Source organism: Crocodylus porosus, unplaced genomic scaffold, assembly GCF_001723895.1.
Source record: "Crocodylus porosus isolate Cpor-Errol unplaced genomic scaffold, CroPor_comp1, whole genome shotgun sequence".
Taxonomy (NCBI): domain Eukaryota; kingdom Metazoa; phylum Chordata; order Crocodylia; family Crocodylidae; genus Crocodylus; species Crocodylus porosus.
In genome coordinates this window covers 71,597,365-71,614,941 of record NW_017728909.1, presented here as the reverse complement: position 1 = coordinate 71,614,941, position 17,577 = coordinate 71,597,365, and the positions used below count along the sequence as shown (strand labels likewise).

At 37.7% G+C, this 17,577-nt stretch overlaps 1 protein-coding gene across 1 annotated transcript in view; it reads left to right on the top strand.

Annotated features, from left to right (window-relative positions):
* Positions 1-17,577, top strand: part of FBXL17 (F-box and leucine rich repeat protein 17) — a gene marked incomplete at its 5' end in the record, with an annotated part of 503,150 nt that overhangs the window by 318,491 nt on the left and 167,082 nt on the right. The window contains one exon of the mRNA XM_019531720.1: positions 14,230-14,306. Coding sequence (XP_019387265.1) covers positions 14,230-14,306 — 77 coding nt within the window. The remainder of the gene's footprint in view (positions 1-14,229; positions 14,307-17,577) is intronic.

Here is a 17,577-nt window from a genome sequence, read left to right as displayed (position 1 = left end):
CATAACTTGGGGAGCAGTAAGTAGGTCTCCAGCCCCAGGCTCCAATTGAGAGTGGGTGCCAGAATGACAATCTTAGGGAGCCTGCATCAAGTACCAGTATATAGGGAAATTGTGTTGTGGGGGACTTCCATGGTGTTTGAAGCCATGTACAAATACTCATTTCTATCATTGGAAAACTTCCATCACCAGAAATGATTCTGGGAGAGGGAGCAGTACAGGTGTTCGGCCTGCAAATGCACCGTCTTCCTTGCTCCTTCTACCTTCCCAAGACCAGGAGGACTTTCCTAATCTCAGGAAACTGTGGGCTGTTCCAGTCCTCCCATTCGTACTGGAGCAGCAGGGTAAAGCTCCCTGCCTGGTGTTCACACCAGGATTCTAGTATGAGAAGCTGCTCCCAGTGCCTTGGAGCCAAGCAAATGGAGAAGGAGGGGAAAGCCTGCATCTGAGTCTGGGGAACTCTAGTGTGTGAGAAGCCAGCATGGAGCAATAGTTGCCTGCTTCTCCCCTCCCCTCCCAGTCTATGCCATGGGCAAGAGCAGCTGCCGCTTGCCTTCTCCAGACTGGGGTGATCATGGGCTTTTAAAGGCATGGGAGCCTTTTCCCTGTGGCTCCACTCCTCCTGGTCCCTAGAAGAAATTAAGCCATGGGAAAGTGTACAAGTGTTCATTCTCTTAGGAAAAACTCTCCCAGGGGTTACTTTTAAGTGGTTGGAGTCAAATTATATTTCTCCTAGAACTACAACTTGTGGTCTGGGAGAAAGTGTGAATGCTTGCTTGTACACTTGTTGTTTCTACTGGGAGAATGACAAGTCTCCTGGTAGAAACAGAACATCTTTATGTGGCCTTAATCTCCAGTAAGACCCTTCCCCGCAATGACCACTGCCTTGCTAGGTACGTCTTTTTCCCCCTCTCTGGCACTCAGAGCAATACCCACCCCTCTCCAGCATTATGTTATCTCAGCCTAATGCACCAGTTTTGCTAGTTATACCTCTGGCTGACATGTTTGAATTATATTTAGTGAATTTACTTTTAGAAGTTAATACTGGGTGAAATCTATACATTAATTCCTTTTGTAATTTATCCTTAAGCTAAATTGTTCCTTATGAGAATCTGGATCCTTCTCTCCACCCCACTCCCCCCCGCCCCAGTAAAACATGGCTAACTGATCTCTTTAATGTCTCAAGCACCTGACAATATACTTTTCAAATAAGCTTCAATATTATAACAGAAAATTCCTTCCATGTCACAGCTTGTATATGTCCTGGTACCTCCAGAATTTCAGAGTATAATGCCCACTGAAGCTTATCTTCAAAAACAGAAACGGGATTAGAAAGAAGAGAAAATACATGAAGATGTTGTAATTTCCAGTGACCAAGACCATATATCTTCAAGTTGGTGTGAAGCCTTAGGCTTCTGCTGGACTTGTCTTATAGCTCCTGGAATCATAGATTCACAAATTACTGCTGTGGAAAGGAATTTTCTATCTGAATCTTTTCTTCTTAGGAAAGGACTGGTCTTCTGTAGATTATAGTCATTTTATATACCTGAGGCTGAATGTAATGAGTATCAGAAGAAAACTGAAGTTGGTATATGCTGAAGTAACCAGCACTTAACACATGTATCAAAACAGCATTAAATACATCACCGCTACTTTGAGACATGGTTTCCAGTACACTTGAGAACAAAAAACTGGCTCTAACCTGGTTCTTAATGGACTTGGAAAATAAACAGAGAAAACACCATTTGTTCTGGATTCTTATATTTCATCATAATATTATTCAGCATTTAGATACCAGCACACTAGACATCACATAAATGCTAAAGATACAAAGGCAAATGGGAACTCAAGCTAGGAGACTCATGTACCTATACATGTGCTCCAACACATACTAATTAGAACACATCAGAGCAGACTTGATTAATTGAGTCTGCTCCATGTTGCAATTAGAATGCTCTAGCATCACCGCATCATCACGTGTGTAAACCCTCTCAACTTTAAAAATGGCTGCTGGGGTGCTTTAACTAAAGCCCATCAAATGAGCTTCAGTTAGTGTCCCATGGCCATTTTTAAACATGCAGGGGATTAATGCACATGATGCTGCAGTGTTTCAATTAGAGTGGCTCTCTGGGAACTGCTCTAATTAAAACTCCCCTCCCCTCCACCCCTTGCCACTCCCCAGAATGTGTATAGGTAGCTTTAATGTCTCTGCATATCATACTGTCAAATAAATTGACAGGTAATTAGGGAGATGGGTGATTTTAGCCACCAAATAATTTGAACTTATTATTGGGTTACTTAAGCATCCAAAAAAAATAACAAGATACCTGTTCTGCTAGTAACATATAATCTATTTTGGGCTTCGAATTGAACAACATGTATCAAAACAGCATTAAATACATCACCGCTACTTTGAGACATGGTTTCCAGTATAAACTAGAAACTGCATTAGAAGTTAAGAGTGAGAGCTCAATCTTTTTCTACATACTTGAATCAGTATTTCTGATCGACAGTTTAGTCTGTTATGAGTGATTGGCAACAAATAATAGGTTTTCTAATATTCTTACTAAAGCATGGAATGTGCCTATATCATTTCACATATTTTTCTATGAATCTTTTCCAATAATAATAATATGGTACTGAATACTATGTTTGACAAAACGGCTTTGAACAGTATCCATCCTGAATTAACTTTTGAATACTATCAAACAGCATGTTGAAAGATAAGCGTGTTTGCTGTGTTCATAAAAACAGTGCTACTTGTGAGTTGCTTAACTGTCTGAAAAAAGAGTGAGTGACTTTTTATTTTCTGAGTAGTTATTTCTGTTCCAATTTCCTGAAATTGTACCTATAGAATATATGTAATGTTTTCCTGTATTGTTTCTGTCAAACTTCCACACTAGCTACATTAGTTTTCTACTGTCCTCCCAGGTGAGTAAAGAAAATGTGCCTATTGTTCTTATGTACCAATTGATTGGCAATTCAGACTATGAGTACCCTATTTAAAGCGAATGCCAAATGTCTAAGCTAAAGCTAATAACATAGCCTTGGAAATAATATAGCTAATCATATAGTCCTTCCCTTGGGAAGCCTGAACTGACTATAACATTATTTAATATAATGAAAAAAGTTAGGACGGAAAATTCTTGTGCTAAGACTTGTGAATAAAATATATATAGCCTGCTTTGACCATAAATGAAATATTTCATCACAGAACAATTATGACTCATGGTCTTGCTGTTTTACTGATTAGGATGGCTTTGTTTAAAAAAAGATCATTTTCCAATACAGCATGGTATGGTTAATTCCAGGATTCTTGATCTTTTTGTTTTTAATTTTCAGGGAACCAGAAATGGAACCTAGAATAGTGTGCTTGGCTGTTTCCAGTATCTAGATTTTATATCAGGATACTTTGTTTTTTGTTACTTGGGTTCAAAAAGGAATAGCTATTTTTGAACAGACAGTGAACAATTCAAGAAATGTGTATAATTACAATAAACGCAGCATATAAAGAAAAGATACAGTACAGTGCACAATTTTATATAAATATGTTTATATAATAATAAACATTTCTAAATGTGCAAATATTTGCTTACTTGGCTAAAAAGCAATTGATAAAGTTATTAACTTGAATCGCACACAGTCCTTAAGCATTTTTATTAACTTCTTACTGACAAGTAACATAATCTTATTTCCAAAAAATAACTTTCTCACCTAACATTAATATTGTTTTGATAAAAGAAAAAAGGTTGGAAGTTTGTCTGCAACAGTATGCATTGATGTGTCTGCAAACCTTGACTGAAAATGCAAAATATAAACACAAACTTCAATGAATAGAAATTGTTTATAAAAGAATAAACTTGTAAAATCAAATTAATTCTTCTAATCCTGCTTTTTTATTTCTTTCATGTACACTGAGCACCCAAATGTTTTCAGTTCAAGTGATTTTTATTAAAAAGGGTAAAAAAAATTAAATCTTTATAAAAAGTACAATGTGCATCTTCTCTATAACATATGCATCTACTCTTCCTCATAAAACAGCAGCTACTTCCTTTGGCAATAGGTGCTTAGAAATATGAAGCTTCACAATTATGTTGGTAAATTCACGTCCCTTTTTAGCAAGATAATTGTAAGGCAAGCTAATTGTAGGAATCTCAATCTCCAGCATCTCATTTGCTGGTTTCCTGGACCCTTCCCAGGTTTTAGTATAGCAACAATTGTCTTTGCTTCGAAGACAAAGAAAGCATGTATGTTCCTGCTGTAGCTATTTGCCAGTGTTGATGCTCTCAGCCACCTTATGCAGTTGTCCCACCTTAAATTCTGAATGTATGTCTTTCTTTTCAGTTCAAATATTATGTTGTATTATGGATAAATGTTCCTGTGAGGTTCATTCCCTTATAACATCCAACATACATAGAGTGAAGATACTCACAAACCAATGAGATAACAAACAGACTGACATGAGAGTAGTACACAGATAACAACAGCTCTGCATCTTGTTTTTACATTAAATGTAAATGGCACCACTTCCCAGCTTTCTAGTTCCTTGCTAAAAATCAGACCTCAATAAACAGCTAAATGAATGAATCCCAAACAAGATCGGAGTGATGTTGAATTTCTCTCTTCTGTAGCATCTCTTAAGATGCATGGTATCCATGCTCCGATTGTGTTAAATTAGTCTTTAGCTTTCATGTTCTTCACATTTCTGTTAACAGTCCAGATAGTCATTGTATCAAACTCTGCTCATTTTCATCGACAACTGCCCAGTCATGACCCTTCCTCGGAGATTCAAAATTGTCCACAAGGATTCACCTGTTTGTGACTGCCAGGCTTGATTATTGCAGTTCATATCTAAGAATGTGCCACCTGCCCTGGGTAAGTTGCAACTGGTACAAAAATGCAGCAGCCCATTATTTTAGTTAAGATGACTTACATTTTAAGAAAAATAAAACATAGGAAAAACTGGGTTGGCCATAGAAAACTGACCTATTAATCAGGTTGCTAAATGAAAAAGTTCTGGTTACATCTCCAAAGGAAATACAGACTGATTTAATTATGAATGTTGATGTATGAGAGATATTTTGATTCAAGGATGCAACCTGCTGTCCTCTTGATCTCATTGCAACTGTCGAATTACAGAGTTTACAATCTGAAAAAATTAGCCACAGTTTCAAAATTGTAGCTTAAAAGCCCTATCCTTTGGTTTTCTGTCTAGTCACATAATTCCATAATAAGATCTTGTGTAAAACTATTAATTTACTACTTTGGTATGATAATTGGTGTTAACTGAAATTTATAAAATACCAGGTGGTTTTTCAAATCTATATTTGTAAAATATAATAGGCAATCTACTAAGATTATGACGTAGGAGCACTCCTTTTCCAATTCAGAATAAATGTATCTTTTTTTAGCATCTTGTCTGAGTTAAGGAGGTAATTTCATTTCGTATAAAGCTTAGGCAGTACCATCAGACTTTTTCTCAAATAATGTATCGCTAATAGAAATAGTAGGCAGGCAACCTTGTGGAAGGGAATTCATAATCATTTCATGCACTGATCCTAAAATTTACCTTGAAAAGTCATTACAGTCTGGGCCTACATCCTTTTTAGTTTTAAGCTGAGCGAGGTGTCTTAAAACTCTGTCACTTATCACTGGAAATGAAGGAGTTTAAGATTGTACGGATAATTCAAATATCAATTTTGGGTGTCAAGCCTTGACTTTTAGATGAGATGTATATGCTGAAAATATTGCATGTGTTTATAAATATTGCATGACATAAAATGTCTCCTAGGGAAGTTCTGTAAACCCTTCTCATGTATTACCAATCTTAATCACTGCTGAATAAGGCAGTGATCTGTAAATAATGAGAGTGTTAACTTTTTGCTAGCTGCTTTTGAATTTCACTTATTTTATAGTCTCGCCACTCTGTATGTGATTTCTCTAATGATGAATTGAGTTTGTTTCCCTTCTCGTGTCAGTATTACACTAGTGAAATACAATAGGCATCAGACTATCCTGAGGCTGCTATCTGACCAATATAAGAGCTAGGATTTAGGCTGCCACTTTCCCAGAGATGCAAAGAGAAAGGTTCATAATACAATCTTCATTACTCTGTTGCAAGCCTATGCAGTACTAACAGTAAACTACAAAAACTCAAATTACTGTATTGTTCTGTTTATTAGTCTACTTTTTTATAATTTCTAAAATAACTATAAAAACCACACTCAACTTATACACAGTTCAGTCTACAGTCAGTCTCCTACAACCTTGTTTTGTCCCTGCAGCATTTTTGTGCATGCAGTAAGAATACCAAACCAGAATAAAATAGATGAATGGCTTCTTAAGGCCTCAAAACCATATTTCAAGTGTTTAAAAAAAAAAAAAGTTTGATAGTTTTTTCTCCAGAGTTAATTTAATATGAGTTGGGGGGGCTGGGGGTGGCACTTGTTTTCCACAGCTCTTTTCTTTAAATCTGTTCCTCCAATCAGTTACAGGGAGTGAGGTACCAAAGGCCACCTTCAGTGCAATTACATACATATGCCAGCAAGGGGAGTGGGAAACTCAGCTAATGGTCTTCTTTCTTTGTTTATCTGTCCCCTAAGTTGCTAGAGTTCTACACAGTCAGGGTAGAATAAATTGAAGAAGCCTTTATACGTTCACTGCTAGTTTTAGAGATTTGAAAAAATCACTATGTTCATTTTTTGTGACTTTATTTCCAACGTGACAAAATGTGTATTAATTTTCCCCTATTTTAAGTAATAAAGCTACTTGATAAAACTGGTTTTCAAGCATCATCAGTTTCCCAGAGTGTTCAACTTTACTACCGAGAACTTAATGATAATTGTTGTTGTAAGATAATTGTTGTTAGCTTGCAGAACTAGTGACATATTGTGTATCAGGTCCTGACAAAATGTGCTTTGCACATATACTTTAGTAGTTCTAATTGCAAATCTTAATCTGCTTTGTCTTCTTTACAATTAGTGTTTGTTTCTTTAGAGCACTCCTACATGCTCAAATGAAAAGTAATTTACAAGTACATATTTTGTACTGAATTTAAATATGTCTGCTTATTTAACTGTGTGCTATGACAGTGAAGGGAAATGTTTACTGTCTGGATGATAAGACACTATATAAATTTGGCTGTATTTCCCATTTTACCTCTTATACTGTAGACTTCTTAAGAGTATATCCAATCATTAGTATCTAATAGTTGAACTCGTTGCCTACGATGGCAGACTTTTTTTTTTTTTTACTGAAATGGGATTGTGTTATTGCTATCGCCCCCTCAGTCAATTCTAAGATTATTCATAGGTACTGATTTAATTCTCTTTCCCATTCACTTTATGCTCAGGTTACTACAGCCACTCTTTTTCTACATCTTGCTTTTAAAGCAGTCCTTTTTGGGATCCCTGTCATAAGCATTCTCTCTCCCTAGTTTGTGACTTAGATCTCATTGTTCATTCCTAAATCTGTTTCTCTTCCCAATATAGTACTGTGCTATTCTTGGTTATGCTTGAAAGGATAGCAAAAAGTTGTTTTTTGTGCTTAGAGAAATATCTTTGTTGATTAATGCAAAAGTGACTTGGTGTGCACATTCTGATGTTCATTTTGGATCTCATCAAGCGGTGTATTAATGCGTCTCTAATGGTACCATTGCTTTTCACACCTTTAAGGTGATTGAAACTCAGTCCTTTAAAGTGAGATCTCTTAACCAGTGTATTGCAACTCCAATTAGCTTCACTGGGGCCTGAAGTGCATCACAAACAGTAACAAGGTCTCCTAGGACCACTTTTCTTGCAAGCACTGTAGTCATATTTCCTCATTAGTTCTTTTCAATTGTCACTAATGCCATGTTCCAAGCTTTTGAGAAGTAGACCAAAAACATAAAACTATGTAAGTATGTAGAACAGACAATTATTTTTCATAACTTGAGTCCCTTTTGAATCCCTTTGATAGTCTGAAGCGTATACAATTTAATTCATTAACCTTTACCCCTCATTTAACTCAAAGGATTTAGGGATCAGTTGCCTAGGAAAAGCAAAAATATTTGTCTCATCAGTTGGCTCATTTTCTAAATTAGTACATTTTTATAGTATTTTTAATCTTGTAAGTTTGCAGCAGCCAAAAGCAAAAAATCAAAAAACAAAACAAGTGCAAGAATGTTGCATCTAATTTTATGTTGGCCTCATCAAAACAATTAAGTCCAAAAGTAACCCAATCACTTTGGGATATGATGTATTATTTTTCTGCTTTGGGAGACTATTGCAGTGCAAGAAGAAACTCTTGTTTGTACAGAAGCTGTGTAAGAACAAATCTTTGCACATTTCAGTACTCTGCTTGCTCATGTGTACAGAGCAGATGGGTAGAGCAAAGGAACAGCACAATATGCATGCTTACAATCACTCACTATTTCCAGCTTTGTTAACAGTGGTTTGTCTAATCTTGATGTGCTGGGATTTTAAGCATGTTGTAGTCTCTCATTTTAGAAAGTTGTCAGACTTTCCAGAAATAGTAAGACATTTTTTTAAAGTGGTTTTGGCGAGAGGCAATTTTAGTCCTGTTATCTTGTGAACATCCCTGAACTTTGGGGATGTTGAGACCCCATTCATCATCACAATATTGCGCAGAGTGTACTTGCCATAAACTCCAGATAGCACTGTAACACTTTTCATGTTAACATTAGTTATGGTCTTACTCTGAAATATTGTTTGATTGGCTTCATACTGTGAAATCAGCTTCCGTTCTTCACCTTTCCCTGACTTCCATCTGTACTGTAAATTTGCTTGTGCATGATACCAACTTACTACATTTAGAATCAAATGTGATAAAAATTAATTGCATATTAGCCTTTCAGAGAACAGCTTTCATAAAACTTATGCTAGATGGAGAAGAAATTTTGCAAGATGGCACAAGATTTTGTCAGTCAGTATCTCCAGGTTGCATAAATGAGTAGTTTCTCCCCATACCTATCAAAACACAGTGTCTTCTCTTTGGGTAGGTTTCATGAGTTGCATGTTTCTAATGTGTTTACCTTATTTTAGAGAGGTCACAAAGTAAAGATAATATTGTTAGCCATATTGGTTCTTGAATACCTTGTTTACTTGTTTAGCTCTACTATTAGCCTTATTCCTTTAGCCCTCAGCGTTACAGAATAATTAATTGTTTTGATTATAAAATTAATTTGTTTTCTAAAGTTGTGTTTGCACATCAAGGGTATTTTTTTAGTTTGGAAGAAAATATCATTATCCATGGAGTAAACCTATTCAAACTTTCTTTTTGAAATAAACATTCCCTATCTATTAAAAAAATCAATATACTAAAAAACCCAAACCCTACCTGCCCTCACCTCCAAAAAAACTGGCATGAAAGAAGGAATCCTTCTAAATAATGTTAAAAAATTACTCAACATTTTCTGAGGAATTGCGCAAATCAATCAGAATATAAACTTAATGTTTTGAAAGATATATATGGCTACAAATAGGGGTAATTTTGATGGATTATAGCCAAGAGATTTAATATAACTTGATCCTTGCTTTGTAGAAAAGGTTAATATCATTTTGTGCTATTACCCTTTTTCTTTGACTCTATATTTAACAAAGATTAATAAAGGTAGAGGTAATAAATATACAACTTTTATTTTCTTTATTTTCAAAGTTTGTGTATGAAAATAGATTTGAAATTAGTATCCTCCACAAATTGATCAGCATCTGTGTGAGGAAACGTAAAGGGTTTCTTGTATCTCTACAAGTTCATTTTACCTATGCATATGCTATAGCAGGGATACGAAAGCTAAAACTGAAAATATGATATAATGCATGAAAAGCTTTGAAAACAGGGAGTTGAACCAAAGGCAGCTTCACTCCCAGCAGATTTCCTAGCTGGTGTACAGAGTATATCTCTCCCTTACATGATGTCCTTTTGGCCCAAAGGCTCTTGAATCCATTCTGCCTGATGACTTTCTCCACTCTTCCTGTTGAAGTTATCCTCCACCTGATAATCTAATGGTCGGAGAAGCAGGAGTTCTAGAGTCAAACATACTCGGGCTGAGAAAATCAGGATGTCTAGGTCTCTGTCTTTTTGGGCAAGTGCTGGTTCCTGCATAACTTGTTTTTTTTCTTGGTGCCTATAACCATGGTCATGGTCCACATGGGGCATCAGGTTGAACAGTTAGAACCAGGGGCAGGAATTTGAAAGATTCCAGGAGCAAAATATGGCTTGGTAGCACCTGAGGGTGGGCCTGATTCCCAGCTGTGGGGGTGAGATCCAAAGGTAAGAGTCTGAGCCCAAACTCCAAGCCAGAGAACTAACCAGAATCAGAGGGTCAGGAAGCAAGCTGAGGTGCAGTTAAGGTCCAAAATCCACAGGGCTGAGGAGTCCAAACCAAACATTGAGCCAACAGGTTAACCAGAATCCGAAGTCTGAGAAGTAAGCCAAGGTCAAATTGGAGTTTGAAGTCTGAGGGTACATGGTCAAGAATACCAGGGTGAAAGCCAGAGAAGTCACAAGGGTAGGAGCTGCTCAGGCTGGAGGACCAGCAAGATGTGCAGCAAGGTTCAGGTGCTGGAGGAGCTCCTTCAAAGCAGCCCCAGAACTAATCAGAGAGAAATGGCAGGGTGGGTAGTAGACTCTGATAAGTTTGTTGGGTGGCTGACCCAGTTACTTAGGCTGCACGGCAGGTGCCTTATGACCATTGTTGTTCAGGTAGGCATCTTGTCTGAGTGATCTAAGTCCTGGTGTGACAGATGCATTTCTCTTTCTTCCAGCAGTTATATACATAATCTGTAAAAAGGAGCACTGCTACACAGAATGTTCCTGTTCACTTGCTGTAGGCACCTCCCTGCTGAGTGACTAGGTGATCTGGATCTGCCTTAGGAAGCACTTTGGTATGCCTCTAGCACTCTCTAAAAAGCCTAGGTGCCTAATCCTGTTGGTTAGGATCACCTATCTAGGGCCAGGTGCCTAAGTTGTAAACATGCCTTAGAGATCAGTGAGAATCTTGTTTACTATTTGATTTGTATAAAACAGGCATGTTAAACTCACCTACTCCCTTGAGCCAGATCCAGACTGTGGGGTTCCTTATCAGGACCTGCAATGGTTGCAGAGTAAGCAGCAGCATGGAACAGCTGAGTGGTTGCCTTGCAGCTTGCAAAATACAGCGGCTGTTTGCTTCGCTGTTGGTGATGCACATGCCCATTGGAGCTCCATTGCTGGAAATTAGGTCACAGATCCTGCCCCTAATTCTCAGATCCTCTGGGAGGCCTTTGGGCTGGGCAAAATATCTCCACAAGCCAGATCTGTCCCTCAAGCTATATGTTGGATACCCCTGGTATAAAAGTAACCTGATGAACATGGTTCCACAGAATGAAAATATGAAATGAAACAGTCTTTCTTCAAATCTCTCCAATGGGAAAATGAACACCATGGTTGCTAATTGACATCAATATTTGCAGTCTTGTTGGAAGAGACATAGCTTGAAAAAGGGTAAGAGGAGTGAATTATTCAGTCTCCCATAGTGCTTTTCCTCCAGGTCAGGGTCAATGGAAAAAAGTTTTCACTCTTTTTGCTTTGTCCAATATAGTTAAACAGGACTCCTTTCTCCAGTTCAACCTGGTTGCCAGTTTAAGTTTTCCAAGTATTAATTTTACCCAGTTTAGAAAATAAATCGAATATTTATTAAAAATGTAACCTGATATCTGTTATGAAAATGGTGAAGAAATCAAAGTGAAAGTAACCTTCACAGAGCCGTGCTGCTTTGCTTCTGGGATGAGGGCAGAGGATTAATAGCACTGAAAAGAAATGATGCTGTTATTACTATAATTTCTAAGAACAAGTCTTTTTTTAGAAAATCAAATTGTTGGCATCAGTAGTAAGATCTCATATTGGAAAATATTCTTTTGGTGGTGCTAGAAGTTCCTGAGCATATAGGCTTATTTTCCCCAAAAGGTTATGACGGAGTTAGAAAACATATATTTTTACTTTAAAATTAGGAATTATTTTTATCCTGTGTAACGCAGATGGATTGACTTGGGAGCCATAGCAGCCTATTGCATCAGTGACCTGTAAATTAAAAAGGATCCATATTGACTCAAAAGGAATGCTACTATCTCTTTCCTGCTAAAAATTGCTTTTAAAAATGTATCCATATTTAGTTTCGAAATAGGGCTGGAGGAGCTAATCTAATGAACAAGTAATAAGTTCTAAACTTAGTAGGATAAAAATACATTTTATAGTAACTCCATTTTGTGAATGATACTGTATAAATAACACAATTGTAAACATAACTTGTTCATGAATCTTAAATCTGGATGTAGTCATAATTAAATGCTGGATGATAAACAGCTAGTTTTTATGACACATTTTCATTTTCTTGTTCCTTTCCTTGCTTACAAGAGAAAATGAAAAAGTGAATTAACAGACAAAAACCTGTTTAGTAATAAACAGGCTAATCAAGCAGAAACTCAGTTTGAGACTCCATCCTCATAAATCTGACCTTATATAGCAGCATTGTGGTGCACAAATGGTTCATGATATTCCCTGACCTAATTAATATTGACATCTGTAATAATCACTGCAGAAATGCAAGAGTGAATTTTACTTCCATATTTAAAATGGCTAATATTTTCTTTTAGCAGGGATCAGCAACATTTTGTCAACCTCGGCCAGAGCTTTGCAGCCCAACTCCGTGCCGCAAATCTCCCTCTCCTACCGCACATGCACACTCCACACCAGAAAGCTCAAGCTTCCTGCCCTTACTCTCACTGTACATATGTGGCCCTCTGCAGCAAGGAGTGGTGTGGAGGGGATGAGAGGCTCAATGCAGCCCTGTACTGCCTGATTTTCTGGGTCAGTGTGCATGGGGGAGGAAGGGAGGATGCAACTAGGCCAACAGATCCCTTTGTAGGGCACAAAAAAACAGTTTCACAGTGGCAGCTGATTGAAATGCCAAAATCAGCATGGCACTGCCCTGATTGCCACACAGTTGTGCTGCTGTTCCTCTGCTTGGCCATATCCAGCTCAGGGGCCATAGGTTGCCAGTCCCTGTTCTAAAGTCTTCTGCAACTGATATAGTGCAGCTTACACTTTTGTCTGAAACTCTATGGCTAGGCATTAGGGTGTGTGAAACAGGCCATATTCAATTTGGTTTCAGCCCAAATCGGGGACAGTGATTCAATTTGTTGATTCAGATCACTGTCCCTGATTTTATTCAGCCAAATCCAAATCTGAAGATTCAATGTTGATTCCCAGAATCTGCAATTAGCCATAGACATAGCTTTAAATGTTTTTTCTCAATACCTCAAGGTACCAGGCATGGCTCATGAATGCTGAGATGCTGGGGCAGATGAAGCATCCCACAGGAGTACGGGGGTGCCACCCACATGCTCAGGGGTGAACCCGGAAGTGGACTGGAAGCATTTTTGTTTCATTTCCCAGTCTCCTAGGGAGCATGTAGGGGGGCCCTCTGCACCCCTGAACTCAGTGATTGGCCATGGGGGGACCCCAGGTGCCCCTCCAGAACCAGGAGGCACCAGTTGCCAAGCCCAGAGGGGTGGGAGGGGGCACATATGCTCCCCAGCAGACCTGGAAGTGGAATGGAAGTGCTTCTGGTCCACTTCCAGGTCTGATGTTGAGTGTACTGGAGACTCCCCCTGCCCACTCCTGTGGGACACTCCATCCACCCTACCATTGCAGCATTCACAAGCCACCTGGTACTTTGAGGTATGTAGAAAAACATTTAAAGCTGTGTCTATGTCCAAATCTCTGAATTGATTCAGAGGGTTCCAGTTTGATTCGGAGAGATTAAAGGATCCTCTGATTTGATTTGGATTTGGAGATTTGACCACTGAATTAGGCCGAATCTCCACCGAATCGAATCAGGGACTGAAGCTTCACACAGCCTTACTAAATATTGTATATTCAGATGCTGTTAATGTGATAGTCATATAAACAAATTCAATACAACATATTTTTCCCATCAAGAGCTCTTTTGATCACGGGACTTGTATTAATCATAAATAGGTCTAACTTGAGTCACATAAATCATTGTACTTTTCAGTTTAAAAGGTATGAATATAATATATTCTCTTGAAATGGCTTTAGAGGAGTTCACCAGAATGAAAACGTTATGTAATGCATTCAGAATTGACCGTAGTGTTACAATTATGGGTGAGCCCTGATTAATTGAAGATGAAATGCATTCATATAACTGTAAATCTTATTTTAAATGTATTCCAGATGTGTAGAGGTTATTGCTAAAGAAGGACGGAACCTGAAAGAGCTGTATTTGGTATCCTGTAAGATCACTGATTATGGTATGTAATACAGTTTTTTTCCCTCCTACCTTGTATCAAGATTGATCTCTTGTAGCTTTACATGAGATTTTTATGAAGCTATTGGAAATATTTAGGTATGGATTTTACTCCATAAAATTGCTAAGCTAATGTATAAACATACTTTCAATATGCATATAATTATTTGTTCCTGCAAGTTTTAAAGTTGATATACAAGCTTGCACGTAAATCATGCTTATTTGATTTAACAGACAGAGATAGGATTGGAGTAAATGGTAATTGTACCTTTGGAATGATCATGGAGAACACATGGCAACTTACCCCAAAAAAACTGTGTGTTTTAAAATGAATTAAGCACATAACTAAGCAATTATGACTAGATTTTTTAATTGCTTAATGTAGGATGTAAAAAGTGGTATGTATCCTATGTTACTTTAAAAAAATATTGCTGTGCAATAATAGAAACCATGACAATTTAGTAGTATCAGGAGCAACAGAACTAGGCTTTGAAAAACTACAGATTAATTCTTTAGATGGATTAGGTTGCAAAAACTATAGGTTTCTATGGCAAGAGTTTGAGTGATGATAGATCAAATGGTATGGTTTAAAACAATCAAGTAGTAAAGAAACCCACTGACTCAAACTAGAGCCAGGTTTTGGAATTAAGGCTCAGATCCAAAAAGTAAGGCAAAATCCAAATCGTTCTCTTAGGCACCTAATGAGAGTTGGGCAGAATTTTGACATCACAAAACGAGATCCAGTCCAAACCTGCTGCAAAGTTGCAAAACTACAGAGCTGCTTAGATTCATTGCCCTATATTTTGACTGAAAAAATCCTTAGTCTTCTCATCTTAGTTTTGTAGTAATCCAGATCAAGATGTGTAAGTCCTACCTAGACAACTTCGTAATGCATGTCAGTGTTGTGAGGTGCTTGTACTCTGCCTGAAGGGAGACTCTTAGAAAAAACAACTTACATGTGGCCTGAAAATCCTACTCGGGTATCTAAATCCATTGATATCAATGAGATTTCCCATTCATTTCCCCACAGCTTTTAGGATTAGTCCTAAGGTACCTGATTAGGATTGTCTTTCCACTTCCTTCTTTCTTCATTCCATGGCTTTCAAATAAAGAATACCAAGGTTGGTAGTCTTTTTAATAAACATAAACGGGTCCCTTTTTTCCAGCCTTGCACTGCTTTGCTTATCTGAAAGTTGAATACAAAGATTATTCTTGGCCCAGCAGTGGGACAAGACCCTGTAGCACATCACTGAGAAGTAGAGGCTTGGTGCAAAGAAGTAGTGGGAGATTTGGGAGAGGAATTCTCTTTGGGCTGTAAAATGACAATGGAGATTCTGAATTGTTAGGACAGCATTTTTAGGTTTCAATAACCTCTCCTGTGTTTGAAACTCCTCTACCCCTTAACGCAGTAACCAGGGAGTTACCTGGATGGTTAGATAAGCATCCTTAATTGTTAAAATTGGATTGTTCCTTCTAATAGTTTATAAAGTTTGTGAATCACTAGTTTAAATTGTAGTATGATAAATTAGCATCATAGGTGTAGTTGATCTAATAATCTTTGGAGCTTTTCAGATAACTTTTGGTGGTGCTTCTAAGGGTAGATTTATTACAGTTGACACCTGTTAGTAGCAACATTCTGGTGCCTTAATGCCATGTTGCTGTTAAGTGGCTTGTCCTATTATAGAGAATGTCAGTGGAATGCATAGTATGGAAAATATTCCGAAGGGAAAATATTGCTGGTAAGAGGCTGTTTCTTTTGCAAGGTGTTGTTACAAATGGGTGTCAACACTATTCATATATTAATATTAAATTAATATTCACTCGAACATACATTGGTAAAATCAGTGCATGAATACTATGGCTTATCTAGCCTTGGAAATTGCACAAAACTTTACTATTTTGAAGTTAAGCATTCACATTTTATTCATGATGGGTACATCTACACATGCACTTTACTGCAGTTGACTAATTAGCTCCACAGTAAAGCATCACTGGCTATACATGTGCTGGTTTTAGGTGCAGTAAATTAATTAAGTCTTCTGTCAGATAGAACTGTTGGGATAGAACAGTACTATCTTATGACAGTCATTTAGTGCACAGAAACAAACGTGTGGACAGGGACTGGGACTGCAGCAGTTTGAGTCAGTGTGGAGTAGCTGTGGGCTGGCAGCAGGTTCATGGTGTCAGTCACATAGCTCTGCAGTTTTGGCCCTCTTGGCTCCCAGCTAGCCCCTCTGTTGCCCAACACTGCCACCCAGAGGTTGAGGCTAACCCTTCAAGCCTGCTGCCAGCCCGGGTCTGCCCCTCCTGACTCAAACTGCTGCAGTCACAGGCACCAAGGAGTAGCTGACTCTGGCACAAATTGTGCTGGAGTTCATCACATCACCTTAGTGGCATGTGTAGATACACCCACTGAGACTACTTTGAAAATTTCAGCCAAGTTTTCTTGATGTGATAGTGAGTAGTTCAAAGAAATTTTGTCCATTGGTGGCAGAAATGTAGTTGTTTATTAGTTCAAATGGCCAAAACTGGGAATTGCATTAGTAAGTAAAACAGCATGATTTTACCAGCACAATTTGTTCTAAACATACCTTCAATCTGAGACACCAGGAAAGAATTAAGATATCAGCACTAATTGTAATTGTTGACCCATAACTAATACTGAATAGAGGGATGCATGGGTGAAATAATTACACATACTCTAAGAAATCATATCATGAAAAGTGAAATTAAACAGTTTGTATGTTCCTAATTAGTTTTGTCAGTAAGATTCAATGAAAAAATAAAATATGTAATCCTGAAAATGTACACTCTATTGAAAAAGGTTACTAAAAATGGTGCACTGAAAGGTTGCCTTCCTATTGAAATCCAGAAGACTAATAAAATCCTCTAAACCATAACAATGCAGTCATAGGCAACATTAGTTTCCCTGGCATGCTGCCACCATGGAATTTAATTTGGTGGAAGACTGCACAGAATGATGAGTTTAAAAAATATAGTGTAGCAGAGGGCATCTGACTCTCTTGGGCTGTATTTGGACACCAACAAACCTCTAACACTGTTTTAGTAGATTTTCTGTTCTCACTGTAGTCACACAGGAATTTTTTTATGTTTAATTATATTAGACAAAAAGAAAAACAAAAAAGGAAACCAAGGTGGAATTGAAATAGGCAGCAGATGCTAACAGTTGTTAACTATATAAAAAAAGAAAAGAAATATAGTACTGCTTATTACACTGCTAGAGTTTAGGCTGTGTCAGCACTTTTGTTATGAAC